At 46.7% G+C, this 15102-nt stretch overlaps 6 protein-coding genes across 6 annotated transcripts; 4 read left to right on the forward strand and 2 right to left on the reverse strand.

The window, feature by feature from the left end:
* Positions 1-564: 564 nt before the first annotated feature.
* BX661DRAFT_195748 (uncharacterized protein) lies at positions 565-1136 on the reverse strand (the record flags this gene model as incomplete). Its single annotated transcript, XM_051537981.1, has 2 exons — positions 565-609; positions 681-1136. 2 exons carry the CDS (start codon positions 1134-1136, stop codon positions 565-567), a joined length of 501 nt encoding a protein of 166 aa, XP_051395610.1.
* Positions 1137-1463: 327 nt separating this feature from the next.
* On the reverse strand, positions 1464-3271 carry BX661DRAFT_176331 (Pre-mRNA cleavage complex II protein Clp1-domain-containing protein). The gene is made up of 2 exons (XM_051534316.1): positions 3126-3271; positions 1464-3039 (listed from the first exon to the last, which is right to left on the reverse strand). The coding sequence occupies exons 1-2, from the start codon at positions 3141-3143 to the stop codon at positions 1735-1737; spliced, it is 1323 nt and encodes a 440-aa protein (XP_051395611.1). The 5' UTR covers positions 3144-3271; the 3' UTR covers positions 1464-1734.
* Positions 3272-3658: 387 nt separating this feature from the next.
* On the forward strand, positions 3659-4723 carry BX661DRAFT_138689 (uncharacterized protein; the record flags this gene model as incomplete). Its single annotated transcript, XM_051532738.1, has 1 exon — positions 3659-4723. One exon carries the CDS (start codon positions 3659-3661, stop codon positions 4721-4723), a length of 1065 nt encoding a protein of 354 aa, XP_051395612.1.
* Positions 4724-7661: 2938 nt separating this feature from the next.
* BX661DRAFT_176338 (uncharacterized protein) lies at positions 7662-9187 on the forward strand. The gene has a single exon (XM_051534317.1). The coding sequence runs from the start codon at positions 7810-7812 to the stop codon at positions 8944-8946; it is 1137 nt and encodes a 378-aa protein (XP_051395613.1). The 5' UTR covers positions 7662-7809; the 3' UTR covers positions 8947-9187.
* Positions 9188-11021: 1834 nt separating this feature from the next.
* Positions 11022-12141, forward strand: BX661DRAFT_176339 (oxidoreductase). The gene has a single exon (XM_051534318.1). It carries the CDS (start codon positions 11087-11089, stop codon positions 11990-11992), a length of 906 nt encoding a protein of 301 aa, XP_051395614.1. The 5' UTR covers positions 11022-11086; the 3' UTR covers positions 11993-12141.
* Positions 12142-12402: 261 nt separating this feature from the next.
* BX661DRAFT_139012 (Alpha/Beta hydrolase protein) lies at positions 12403-15078 on the forward strand (the record flags this gene model as incomplete). The annotated part of the gene is made up of 4 exons (XM_051532761.1): positions 12403-12944; positions 12990-13494; positions 13648-14161; positions 14531-15078. 4 exons carry the CDS (start codon positions 12403-12405, stop codon positions 15076-15078), a joined length of 2109 nt encoding a protein of 702 aa, XP_051395615.1.
* Between the last annotated feature and the right edge of the window lie 24 nt (positions 15079-15102).

Genomic DNA, 15102 nt, shown 5'->3' on the forward strand with positions numbered 1-15102 from the left:
TTAATATAAGCTGGAGAGTATAATATTTGGGATTAATAAAACATGGAAATAATCTGATACTAAAAACTAGCCGATTGATATATCTTGAGATAAACGCAATTCTAAATGTGGCCAAAATATTGAATTGCATACATGCACGTTCTTGTTTTTGTATGTAGGTCATTCTGTGCGAAATGTTCCAATATTGCGATTTGCCTTGGCTCCAACACAGCTCGATTACAGCTTACACGGTCATTATAATATTCCCATATAATATATAGCTAGAATACTAATGTCTCACCTCATTCGAAATAATAAGAAAGCCCAGTAATACCAATATAATAGGACAGTAATTGTTTTGTCTGCAAACTTTCCATCCCTCTTTTTGGTCTCCCCCCGCACATGTCTTTTAATTGGCAAATTAGCGGAGCATTATTCCTCACGCAGTGCTCATTGACCAACCGAAGCAATGTTTTGCGTGCAATTTTCGGGTTACACAAATCACCGTATTTGATCCACCAGAACGCGCGAGTATTAATAGCCGGGATCCTCGTGAAAGCCAAACAAGATGGTTTATCGTATACATTATGTGCTGGTGCCAATGTCGACGTAGTTTTCTCGATCGAGGTACTCTCCTGCAATGCGGCACAATCTGGTCCCAACTCTGGTTGTATCTGTCGATCCTCATATTTATTTTCCACTGGAAGCAGGGGCAGAAGCGGTAGTTGTGACGGAAGCGGCAGAAGACTAGGTGACAGTGCTTGCGAACTCAGTAGCATTCTGGAATTGGCATGCCGGCGTGCGAGCAAGTCAGCAAACATGATGACAAAGATCCCGCAGTCGGTCCCATTGTCCTGCTGTGGACAGCTGTGCGTAACCATTGGCAGCTCTGACTGTGCACTCCCACACATAAACAGCTCTAGCTTGTGCTTAACACCAACGGCATAGTTGTAATTAGAGCTGGCCGCACTGTCATAGTAGTGAAAGCCTGGGTGTGGTCGGTTGCTGTATACAAGGAGCGACCAGTGGGAGCCGTTACCACCCTCCACGTAGTCGTCGTCGCCGTCGTTGATGGGAATGAATATGATCTCTTTGGTATCCATGCCCGCAGGCAGAGCTGAGCGCAGCGAGTCGATGTCTATCGAGGAATTGGTCATTTAAATGATAGATGATTGTGAGAAAAATGGTATTGCACTGCAACATTAGTAGACATCAGCACAAACAGTTACATTATAGTTCATTTTGGAATAATCCATACCTTGTAGCAGCCAAAGACATTGCACGATTGCCGGTTTGAGAAAAAGCAGAGTGCTGTCGCCGCAAATAACTTTGTAAGGTATTCAAAATAAAAGCTCATTATATTATCGTTGACTCACATGCCTTCGCGCAACGTCAATGTGTCACCGGCAAACACAGTCGTGTCGTTGTACGAAAAAAGCACTATCTTCCATCTCGGGGTTGAAATAATATGTAGTTTAACTTTGGATTGAGTATGTGTAAATATGTGATAAAAAGAATACAACCCAAATAAATAACACGTATTTTAATCGCCATTGCAGCTGCTCGCTTGCTTATCAAAAAGTACAGCCAATATGTCAGTTTTGGGCGGCCAGCTCGTCGGCTGACATATTAATTAAATATGTCTCTGTGGTCTCTGCAAACTACAACAATAATGACGACGATACAATGAACACTGGTTCATTGTGCAAAAAAATGAAATGAAAAGGGGTCACTATGACAACAACAGTCATTAAATTACAGTGTCTCCATCCACTTGATGTGGCCATACACGAGCACCTTCTTGGGCAGCCGGCCAGGTACAGGCGAGCTCATCGTAAAGCGCTTCTTTTCCATATCGACCTTTGTGACGTTTACAAACCCCAGCGCCTGCACGCCCACAACGCCATCCGAGTCATCCTCGCCATCGACAGGCGGCTGCGCATCAGTAACGGCAAGTACTGAGTGCGACAGGGCCTCGTCGGGCTCCACGGTAAACACTGTCGTCTCGGTCAACTTGCGTATCTCTCCCAATGGCAGTGTTGACGATGGCGCGCGCACGTCCTCGCCCACTCGCAAAATGGTGACGTCCTGGAAGTTAACAACAGCCGGGAATGATGCCAGAGGCTCTTTAGCTGTGCCGTTAAAGTACTGCCGAATGATGCAGTCGTTCAGTTGTCGACGGTACGCGGAATTGCGATCGACAGTGCCGCCGGACTTTGTCAGCCTCAGCACGGTCACTGGCCGTGCCTGGGTCTGCAGCCGGGTCGAAAATATACTGTACATGCGCTCGTTGCCGACAACCAGCAGCGCGGTTATGCGCAGGGCCGCAACGGCGTGCTCAATGGTATCGTACTTATTGACGTCTGTGAAGCCGCGCGTATCGACAACAAGGCCTGAGCCAGCGGCAAAATTGTCGGCGGACATGCGCGCGTCTATGGATGCTGCTAGCCGGTCGACGAGGATTTTGAACAGCATCGTGTTGTCGTCCGGCTGCTCGTGGCCAAACTGCAGCACTAGAGGCACGTCAGACACGCCATCTGAGGACGAAGCGGCGCAGCCCATAAATCCGGACTCTGGATCGACGGTCTTGCCCATGGCTGTCGCCGAGACTGTCCCGGGCACAGTTACTGAGCCGAGCGATGGATCCAAGTCAACAAAGAGCGGGCGCTCGCCCATGCGCACGGCGTAATTTACCAGCAGCCGCGCCAACGACGTCTTTCCGCTGTCCTCAGGCCCGACAATCATCACACGTGGCGCAGCCGACAAGTCTCCGTTGTGTGCCTGGACGCGCAGCTGCTGCAGGGCCATATGTACGTTAATATAAGAGTCCATAGGCGTCTCTCCTGCAACGTACGCCGACTGGCACTGGCCCTGGACGCTCAGTGTGCAGCCCTGCCAGCTGAAGATCGCCCCGTTGTCGCCGCTGAACGCGTACTTGGCCTCAGGCGCCAGTTCTGCGCCAAAGTACTCGGCCTTTCCACTCTTCAGTCTGACCTCGACTGTGTCTTTGAACCCAACCTCAAACCGGAATTCCTCGCCGGCTTTGAGCGTCCATTCCTTCTAAAAGTGCGCAAGCGGTTGTTGAGCGTGCTGTTTTTGTTTCTTCATAAAGTAAAATCGCATTGTTCTCAAAGTTCGTCACTTACTGTTGGTGGTGTGGCCATTTTTGACTTTGAATTTCGTCTGTGTGGAGTAGAATTTTGGTGTAGAGTATACAAGTGTCAGGTAATTTAAAATACAAAGTGAGCAATTGAGGTAAAAGAAGGGAAAATATGGAAAAGAACGAATTTAAACGAATTTGAACGCATCCTTTTCTTTCTCTTTTTCTTTGGTGCAGTCTGGGGATATTTGGAGGGCAGCATTGATCTGATTATCGTCCCAAGAATCACTGACGCCTAATAAAACAAGCAGCAAATTGACCAAATCTAAAATCCAAACTGTGATGCTAAAATATTTCCAAACATTTAATTTATCCAAGCTGCACAGTCTCTGATAATGCAACACCGATCAAACTATTACATTTCTCAAAAACATAAAATATTTATACCCAAACTCGTTCGCCTGATGTATAAAAAGAAGCGTGCTCGCCGGGCTGTCAATTTTTGTGACATCTGAAAAGTACTTTTCATATTTAATCTTTATCAATTAACAGAAAACATTTATTTTTAAAAAGCCAAACATGTCTTCCCCAACTCATAATGCAAAAGAAATATTGCCTTCCGACGAGCGCCGCGTCGTACTTATTACCGGCTGCTCTGCTGGAGGCATCGGCCATTATCTAGCTGCTGAGTTTGCCAAGCAAGGCTGCAAGGTGTTTGCATCGGCGCGCGACACAAGCAAAATCGACTGCGGTCTGGTTGAAAAGGGCATAGAGAATGTCGAGCTCGATGTAACCAAGGCCGACTCTATTAGAGCTGCGGTTGATCGAGTCATCCAAGAGTCAGGTCACATTGACATTTTGGTCAACAACGCCGGCTTAATCTCGTTTGGCCCGGCCGTTGAGACTAATATTGACAAGGTTGAGCAGATTTTTGAAACGAATTATGTGAGCATTGCGCGAATGTGTTGTGCTGTTGCCCCGCACATGATGGACCGCCGCCAGGGAACTATTGTCAACATTGGATCGATTGAGGGCTATGTATCCTCGCCGTGGTCTGGTCATTATGCTGCGTCCAAGGCCGCCGTGCACACTTTGAGTGATGCCCTGCGCATCGAGCTCGCACCCTTTAAAGTCAAAGTTGTTGTTGTGGCACCGGGTGCAACACACTCCAACATTGTCGACAAGCAAATTAACCAAGAACTGGTCCCAGCCAACTCGCGCTATGCCAAGGCACTGGATGATATTCGCGAGCGCATGGTTTATTCCCAGACTGGCGCGTCGATGGCCACCAGTCGCTTTGTGCGTCTTGTTGTGCCGCATATTCTGGCTCGTCAGCCGCCGGTGTACGTCACTCGTGGTGGTGGCGCACTCACATCATGGCTGATGTATTATTTGCCGTCAAGCGTCTGTGACATTATTATGAGTCAGCGCTATGGCTTGAACAAATTGACCATTGAGTTGGCTGCTGGTAACTACAAAGGTGCTCGCACTCAGACCTATAATCCACCAGCCAGGCTGTTGAATATTTTGCACACTACCAATCCCCTGACACTACTGGCAATTATTGGTGTTGGGCTGGTCGTCTTTGCGTACTACTATGCAGCAATTTATGCCAGAATCACCACCATGCTGTTCCGAGGCTAAACCTTGAAACTTATTATTTATTTTTATTTATTTTGTCATTCACAATTTATACTGAGTTTTAAAACAAATATGAACAGCACATTACGGAGCTGCTGTTGCAATGACTGCATTATTGGTGCACATTGTTTTTGTTAATTGAATTTTTATATGCCTTGACTTTATTGTAACAGAATATCTCAGTGACTATCACTCCAGATATTAAACTTATTAAGCCTGTGTGTGGGTCAATAGGTTCTATTGGAATTGAACCAGTAAAAATGAACCAAAGAGTAAGGAGAGGGCGCTAATGCGCCGTTATAAGGCCCTTTCAAGCCAGATTCATCGCACCATTTTCTCGCTCCCGCTACTAAAGAGGGCTCAGGAAAGTAGTCCCGATTACTGTTGAGTCTGGGTAAGAAATATGGATTAGGCACTACAAAACTAACAAGGACAGGCGCGTTGACAAGAAAATAGATGGTCACATGGGACGCTTTGTACAATGGCAACATGTGTTTTCATTACACAAAAACATTTGGAGAGTACATTATTCTATAGAAAACAGTTTTGGTTGTGGACAAAGGGGCTGCCATAGAAAATAAAGCAATCGTGCAACTAAAGCCCTGCTTTTATGTGTGACATTTCAATTCCGCCTTAACAGCGTACATCTATAGAGGCAAAATGGTCTTGAAATAATATATTCATATTTCATTTTCATTTTTTTTTCTCATTAATATTTGTCTTTATCTTGTTATGTAAGAGGGAGTATAAGAAGCACTACAGTAGTGTTAAAGATGTGGGGGTATGAATTTATAAAATTTATTATTATCAATGGAACCAAAAGTAGAACCAGGGCTGGCCTCATCTTATATATGTGCCTTGTCGCCTTTGTTGTGCACATTGCCAACTGTGCACTCTGTTGGCGAGAACTGGTTATCCTGCGAGCAGACCGGTATCTTGGCAAGTCAATGTTGTGGTTTTCGTGCGTGTACGCTCATGCGTGTGCATTGCAAAATGGGGAGCATGTTTGGGCATCAATGTAATGCTTCCCTAATTTATGCCTGCATGATCCAATTAATGCCCTATAAATCGGCATACAGATGGAAACTCGTTTCACAATTCTCAATCTCGACTTCCACTTCCATATCTTCAGACTGTGCAACAGTATTATCATTTGCAAATAAAGGCACGACTCCCAAAGCCCCCATTAAAAAAGGGTATCCTATTGTTCATATTTCGAAAATATAGCTTGAACAGCATGATATCCAGCCGCCTGGTTATTTTTTGTTGTGGATGTGAAATATTTTCATTCGGTAGTTATTTTTTAGCCTTTTCCAATAAAGTAAAATATATATGCTTAAAAATAAGTTTAATTTGTTATTCTCACAATATCCAATTGTTATAAATATCACCATGACTAAAATTATTTTTTTTTCGTATTTTTACCCTGTGTGGAGTATTGTTTGTATCCAGACATTTTTATATTTATTTTCATGAGACTAGAGTGTGGAATCATTTTCTACCCCCACATGCATTCCTAGTTTGTTTCTTTCTTCTGTGCAACTTTGAAAATTTATTTTATCATTTAAAATTCTTAAAAATGACTGCTTAAAAATAATGCATATATCGAATATTGCCACTTGATTAGATATCATTAATTAGAAAAAAGAAGCCGCTGGATGTTCACCAAATTTTACACTGGCATTGCGGTATAGGCGCATCTTCTATGCCAACGGTTGGAAAGTGTGTTAACGGGTTTAGTCGCGGATACATGGGTATTGAAAATAGGCCTCAAAGCAGCCGTCCGCAACTCGAAATTGCACAACTTCATGGCGCCGCTATTCACAAGACAATCAGCCAATTTCCACATACAAGAGCTGATAATTTAGCTAAGCAGTACGATTGTTCGGTAACAGCAATGCGAAATGTCTTGCGTTGTGATCTGGGCTATAAAATGGTTCATGAGCGATGGGTCCCTCATTCCCCCACTGATGGTCTAAAGTCAAAGCGCATTGAGTTTTGCCAACAGTTCATCGAGGACTTTACCGGGTCATCCAGAACAAGTATATATAATGTTATTACATGCGACAAATCGTGTATCTAATTGAACACGCCATTCTATGGCTCGACAGCTAAGGAATATATCATTGGGGACTATATGCCACCCACCCAGGTTCGTTCACACTTTGGTCAAGACAAATGTATTACTTTTATCTTCTTCTCCAAAACTGGTATTGTCCACGCCGACCTCAATATCAAACCGCACCCTGTCAATAGTGAATACTGTATCAAGAATGGCATTGATCCTATGGTCGCCAAGTAGAAAAATGCACAAGAACGCCAACCCCAGCAAAATCGTGTTCCACCAGAATAATGCACCACACTTCACAAATCAAAACCTACCTTGGACCACATCTCAAAAATTGTGATGAAACAACTTGCAGCATCACCGTACTCACCAGATCTAACACCTTGTGACTTTTAGGTTTTCTCGCGCAGCAAGAACAAGCCCAGAGGTTGCAATTTAAAGGACACTCGAGCGGCGAAACACGCACGGCAATCTGAGCTCAATTCCCTGACACGCGGTGACTTCAGGGTTTGTTTCAGGCGATGTTTTGAAAGGTGTCAGCATATACTTGAGCAAGGAGGGTGTTGTTTTTATAAATGATAGAATTAAGTAGTTTTATACACAAGGTAGAGGATATAGTGTCACCCTGATATATGGGTCGTCTTGTGTATATTTTAAAAATATAGACGGGCCATTAGTTCGAGGTGGTAAATCGAACAGCATTTGTCCAGCATTGAAAATTAATCCTTGATCAGATCACCCGTTTCAAACGTAAGAAGTCCCAATAAAATAAAAATAAAAGGCTGAAGCGCTCCATGAGAGGATGACCGCACACCCACGCCAAGCGACCATTGGCCAGTGCAATCAATGGCCGCTTACTGCTCTTTTGTTTCTGCGCGTTATATTTTTGCATTATTGTACTCTTTCTCTTGCTCCTTGGCTATTGCTACTTTATTAATATTTTATCCCACACAAACTTTCCATCCATCTATTTCGATTTCTCTTTCCAACTCACATACATAATAATAATAACAGGTTCTTAATGACTATGACAACGAATTCCAGCACACATACGAACCAGGAAGGAAAGCGCGTTGTTTTGATAACTGGTTGCTCGGCGGGCAGCATCGGACACTCCTTGGCGCTCGAGTTTGCCAACCAAGGGTGCAGGGTGTTTGCGTCATCACGCGATACGAGCAAAATCGACAGCAGCCTGGTCGAGAAGGGCATAGAGGCTGTCGAGCTGGACGTAACCAGCACCCAATCTGTCGAAGCGGCCGTGGCCAAGGTGATAACCGAGGCTGGATACATCGACGTACTTGTAAACAACGCCGGCCAGATGTGCGTCGGGCCTGTGGTTGAAGTAGACATTGACAGAGTTCAGCAGATCTTAGACGTCAACGTTATGGGTGCCGCGCGAGTGTGCCAAGTTGTAGCCCCACACATGATGGACCGTCGGCAGGGTACTATTGTCAATGTCGGCTCGGTCAGCGGCTACGTGGCGACGCCGTGGGTCGGATACTACGCTGCGTCCAAGGCTGCGCTGCACGCAATGTCGGACTCGCTTCGCGTCGAGATGCAGCCGTTCAACGTCAATGTCGTTGTCGTGGCGCCGGGCTCTGTAAAGTCCAACCTGGTCGACGCGCAGAGCGAGGTGCAGCTGCTATGCGAGGATTCGCGTTACATTCGGGCAATAGACTCAGTTCGCGCAAGAGCTGTGCTTTCGCAGACGGTCAACTCGACGCCGACTGCGGAGTTTGCTCGCTGCGTGGTCCCACAGTTACTGATGCGCAAACCCAGAGCATATGTGACCTTTGGCGGCAATGCCACTTTTATTTGGCTGCTCTATTTTATGCCGGCATCTGTCCTCGACTTCATCTTCAGCAAGCGCTTTGGCACGCGCAAGCTCAAGGCAGATCTGGCACTAGGCACCGCCGAGAAACAAGAGCAGGGAATGTGCCCAGTGACGCAGCGCAGAGGCGGCCAGTGCCCAATGGGCATGAGAAAAAGCAACAACACCAGCCGAGAGGGTGGGTCCATTTTGGCGTCGATAATGACAAAGTGCCCGGTCACTAACCCTGTTGTCTGGGCCATTACCGCCGGCGCCTGTGTGGCGTGGTACGGATTGAATCACCCCGAAATTTTTAAGCGGGTGGGCGATCTGGCATTTGGTAAATAATAAAATCAGCAAATTAAATGTTCAAAAAAATTATCGGCCAGCCTACTGTCTATCGCAAAGTTGCGTTGCAATAAATACTTAAAATATACAGGAAATGGTTGGGATTTTGAATGAAATTAGTGCATCAACTAATGTCTGTACGGGTTATAAATGTGGCAGTTGAGGATGCCGTGCTCTATAAAAATGGGGGTCTAAATTAATATATTTTAAGTCTCAAAAATTACTTTTGGAACTGAAAAAAGGGGCAGCGCTGTGTGGGCAGCGCTATAAACATCATTATGTTCATTGGTGTTTACAGCAATAACAGAAATATGTATAACAACCATAAAGGCAATCTTGATTCTTGAAAAGGGAAGATAGTGGCTTGAAATGTGTGTTGGGCACCACATACCAGTGTCCCCTTCCTACGATGAACTTTTTCCTGCACTGATCGCTCAAAGGCCCAATGGGCGTGGTGTTCGTAGCATATTAATTTTCAAGAAAGCATGCGATTTAGACAACAATCCCTTCATCATACTAGTTTCGTGGGGGTATAAATTGAGAAGGAATAGATAACAAATTTAGTGGCAATCATTTAAATAAACACAAGTTGGAAGAACAAAACAAAACTTTGAGCAGCTTTAACTGTTTGTGAAAATAAAATTATTTTACATCAATGGCCATCTCATTATAATAAACTTGCACGTCAAAAGATCGAAATTGACATTTAAGTTGCCCAGCCCTTCCTTCATATATTTGGCCATCACATCTTGCTCTCTTTACTGGGTCTTATTTATACTTTTTTTATCTTTCACTTATATATTAATATATTAATATAATAGGCCATATCAGTTAAATAAATTTCCAATGGCCAACAACCAATCCTCCAAACGCGTTGTTCTGATCACCAGCTGCTCTGTTGGGGGCATCGGCCATTATCTAGCATTAGAGTTTTCCAAACAAGGGTGCGAGATGTATGCCTCTGTGCGCAACACCAGCAAGTTAGCAACCAATCTGGGCGAGCTAGGCATTAAATCCATCGATCTCGACGTGACCAAGGATGAGTCTGTCAATGCTGCCATTGCTCATATCTACCGAGAATCATGCCACATTGATATTCTTGTCGACAATTCCAGGCAAGGAAAAATGGGACTGGTGGTTGAGATAGAGATAAGCAGGATGCGGCAATTGTTCGAGTCCAACCTTTTAGTAGCGTGCGCGTGTGGCAATCTGTTGCTCCACATATGATGGACCACCACCAGGGCGTCACTGTCAACATGGGATCTTCAATCGGTTACAAATCACTAACCTGGGCCAGGTATTACGCGAAATTCAAGGATGCACTGCACCCATTGTCAGATACATTGCACGTTAGGCCTGCATTGTTTAACGTCAAGGTTGTGTTAGCGCCTGGAATTATTAAATACAACATCGGCAGTGCATTTAATCCAGAGCGTTTTCTTCCTGCTAACTCGGGCTATGCCCTGGCCTTTAAAGATATCAAGAGCATGTGTGCATTTATGAGTGGTAGATAACCCACGCCTACAGACAAGTTTGCTCGGCATGTTGTGTGGATAATTCTGGCAAAGAATCCAAAGAGATACATGCCGAGTGCAAGGTATTCCAAAAACATGTGGATATTTTACTACACGCCACCAGCCATCCACAATTTTATATTAAGCCGCTCGTTGGGCACGCATAAGCTGGCAAAAAAGTTGAACTAAACGAAAGGTATGCGAAAACATAATTTTCTTACATTTGTATTGGAAGTTCATTGCTCATGGACACCCTTTATATTCAAATATATTGGATTAAATCAACAAAATTAAATGAAATGAAATCATATACTTCGTGTTAATACTTTATTCTTCTGGACAGCTGTTAACATAAGCGCAAGTAAAATCATCACATTGTTGTTTTTGAAATTTTTTGGATACACAATGTCGCTGCAAAAATAAAAGTAATTTCATTTTTTGGAAAAAATACCAGAAGTGAACAAGATTGAAAACAGTAATATTATTTTCCACCGACCACTATTTTGTCAAAAAACAATTTTCTTTTTTTTATTCCACACGCTCTTATTGAGTTGAATTATTTTTATATAATATCCCTCAATAACTTTAAAAGTAATAGCATATTTTATTATTTACGTATATACGAAATGGATATCGCAACCCCATCATCTGCTGTAGTCAACCAATCTACCCAGCGCCGCGTAGTCTTGATAACTGGCTGCTCTGCAGGAGGTATCGGGCACTATCTAGCCTTGGAGTTTGCCAAGGAAGGGTGCAAAGTGTACGCGTCGGCTCGCAACACAAGCAAAATCGACATCAGTCTGCACCAGGTGCACGGCATAGAAAGTGTCAAGCTCGATGTAACGGTAGACGAGTCTGTCAAAGCTGCTGTTGACAGGATAATTCAAGAGTCGGGCCACATCGACATACTTGTAAATAACGCCGGGCAAAGCTGCGTTGGGCCGGCAGTCGAGACGGAATTGCTCAGGGTGCAACAGCTGTTCGACTCCAACTTCTTCGGTGCCGTGCGCCTGTGTCAGGCTGTTGCCCCATATATGATGGATCGTCGTCAGGGTACCATTGTCAATGTCGGCTCGGTGGGCGGCTACGTGTCATCGCCGTGGATCGGGTACTATGGCGCTACCAAAGCCGCGCTGCACTCGATATCTGACTCTCTGCGCATCGAGCTTTCACCCTTCAATGTGCACGTCATAGTGCTAGCGCCGGGCACGATCAAAACTAATATTGTTGACTCGCAGAATGACGAGCCGCTTATTCCTGAGAATTCGCGGTACAATGGGGCGATGAACGGAATACGGGCGATGGCCGAGTTTGGAAAGACCAGCAACCCAACGCCCGCCGACCAGTTTGCCAGTCACGTCGTGCCGCGCATACTGGCAAAGAGGCCAAGCGCGTACTTGACGTACGGGAGGCTAGCGATGGCGACGTGGGCGATGTATTACGTGCCATGCGCTGTGCGCGACTACCTTTTCGGACGCAAATTCGGCACTGCCAAGCTGGCGAGCGAGTTGAAGGCGGGCGTGATCGCATGATTTAATCAAGCTAGTCAGAAAGAATGGTTGTGGTTGTTTAATCAGCTCTCATTTATTAATTTTGTTTATTGCTTGTTTTCACATGCCTCGGCATGTGCTCAAACTGAAAAAAGGTCAAAAAAATATATACGCAGCAGATCTCTGTTCGGGGATAAAAAATAGTCACAAGCACAGGATACAGTTTGAGCGGGCAATGATGTAATAAGTGTAAAAAATAGTTTTCAATTTAGATTTTTTCGGCATGGCTGTCAATGCGCATATATATTGCAAGATACCCAGCCTTTTTGATTGTTTTTGCCAAATTGCGCACAATTTTCATACTCTGGTCATTTTTTATTTGTTTTTCGCTGTGTTCACTGTAATAATTTCGTATTTTCATCTTTTATAATTCTCTATTTTTTTTATAACAGATGCTTGATCATATACTCGGCAAGCCATCGGCCAATATTCGGCGCACACAAGTCTTGGGTACGGCCCTGCTCACAGCAATACTTTTACAGCGCCAAAAGCGCGCTCCCTGGGGCCTACGCTGGCTGGCACAGCTGGACACCAAGCTTCCCATATGGAAGGCGCTCCTGTGCTGGTCAACGATTCTATATGTCCTGCGACACATGGACGATCTGCTGGGCCTCCATGCGCCTGAGCCGCTGCGCGAATACTACAGCCGCAGCTTCTACCGCGCCACATGGATCTTCACAGCGCTGGATGCAGGGTTCTGGACAGCGATGAGCGTGAGGCCACGGCCGCTGCGGCATATTCTATCGCTGCTGTTCTCAGTATATTATCTCATTTTCACCAATAGGGGCGTCGAGAAAGTCAGAAAGGTGAGGGCGCTGATCACGGTTGACCACTTGCGCGTGTCATGGAACAAGGGCGTCGACAACCCGCTGCTCAGGCTCATCATGAGGCTGCGCTCGAGTAAGTTGACGGTAAACCGCGTAGTCAGCATACCGTTGGAGGCGCCCGCGATGGACACGGCATCGGATGGCAGCCAGAGCAGATTGTCCGATGTTGCGCAACTGGAGCCGGCCAAATGCCACATAATGTACGCCGGCCCGGAGGGCGAGTTCAAGTCGTGCCGCCACGTTGTTTTGAACTTTCCGGGCGGCGGGTTTGTTGCCATGGGGCCCGACTGCCACAAGGACTACCTCAGTGCATGGGCCGAGCGGACGCAGGCAGTTGTTGTTAGCGTGGACTATGCCAAGGCGCCTGAGTATCCGTACCCGTACGCAATCGACCAGTGTTACGAGGTGTACCGCGACATTGTCCAGACGAATGGCCGTTGCCTTGGCCTGCAGCAGCCAGAGCCCCTGCGAATTGTGCTGGCGGGCGACTCTGCCGGCGGCAACATCACGGCCAGCGTCATGTTCCGAATCCTCGAGTCGTCAGACAGACTGCCCGTGCCCGAGGGTATTGTTTTTATTTACGGTTGCTTCAACGTTGACATCTGCGCGTGGATGACGCGGCAGGAGACGCGCATGCTGCTGGGAGCGTCGGAGAGTGTGCCCGTTGATTCGAAGCGGTCGCACGAGTCTCTGTCGTCGCTGGTCAGCAACCGCAATCACTTGCACCACGTGTCACCGTTGGCCGTGACTAATCGTGATGACGGATATTGCCGGCAGGACGAGTCTAAGTCGGACAAGCACAACAGCAAGCGTCCAGTCTATGTTGACGACCGCGTGCGCGTGGTGCGCAAGACAGCGGCGGCGCCATTATCTAGAAACAGCAGCGATGACGAGGACGATGAGGACAAAAACAACGGCAATATCAGAAGTAGCGATAGCAGCGGCAGCGACGTTGAGCGTGCATTTGTCCCGGCACAGACAAGCAAGGAAATAGGGTACGTCCCCTTGTCGATGACCAGCAGCTTTACGTACTTCAATGATCAGATTCTATCCCCTGAAATGATGCGCGCCATGATCATAATGTACGTTGGTCCCAACGGGCGTCCAAACTTTCGCACAGACTACTACCTATCGCCGCTGGTGGCACCCGACCACCTTTTGGAACGATTCCCACCGGTCTACTTTATGTGCGGTGAGAAAGACCCGATGGTTGACGACACGGTGTTGTTTGCCGCGCGCATCCGCAAGGCCAAGCAGCGGCGCATGCAGGCGGCGTCCCCAGCGAAAAAGCCAAATAAGGGCGACAGGAGACCATTGGCAGCGGGTGTCGAAAGCAGCGGAGCCAATGGTGTCAATGTCATTAATAGCGCAAGAAACCAGTACAGGGACTTCAAGTCATCCAAGCTGTACAGCCGCAGACACAGCCAGCCGCGGCTGCACCGTGAGACAAACTTTTATATTGGCAGCACGGATGTCAGCGACAACGACGAGGACCAGAGCATGCTGAAGGCACCTGCGGATACCAGCACAACTTCTGCTTCTGCTGCTGCTGCGGCGGGGGCACTCAGGCAGAAGTTGCCGGCGTCCCTGCGCATGTCGCATATTCCGACACCGCAAGCATCCGCTGCACACCACAGCCGTCCAGCTGCGCGCAGCAGGGCAGAGGAAATTGCCGAGTCGGCACCGGCGACAGTCATCAAGGTTAAGCTGCTCGCTGGCATGTCGCATGGGTTTATGCAGATGTACTCGCTGCTGCCTGAGTCCAAGCAAGTGGCAGCGACGCTGGGCGGCTGGCTCGTGGAGCTGCTATATGGCGATCACACGATGACGGCGTACTCGCGGTGCGCATCAATGGTGTATAATTCTGGCCCTCATTGTCAACAACAGCAGCAGCAGCAGTTACATGGTGCGGACTACGTGTCGTCGTCATCATCATCATCGTGGGAGATTGGCCCGAATGTCGGCAACATTGTATTGCGCAATGGCCATGGTCCTAATCGGCACAGAAGTGTTGTGGATGATCTTATTTCAATCGAAATTACGTCGCCGCCGCTGCCATCAACATCACCAACATTAGCGGTGACAGCCGCAGCGGCATCCTTCAGCATGAATGCCGCCGCTCCAGGTATTTCGGCAGATATTTTTGAGAGGGGGCTGCTCGACAAGCATGGCATCGAGATAGTTTCGTCAGCAAACATGGTGCGGCGCCGCGGGCACGGTTTAGCTGATCCATTGAATTAATTTTAAAAATAAAATTTATTCTAG

This window comes from Kickxella alabastrina (assembly GCF_025024165.1).
Source record: "Kickxella alabastrina strain RSA 675 chromosome Unknown BX661scaffold_1, whole genome shotgun sequence".
NCBI lineage: Eukaryota > Fungi > Kickxellomycota > Kickxellomycetes > Kickxellales > Kickxellaceae > Kickxella > Kickxella alabastrina.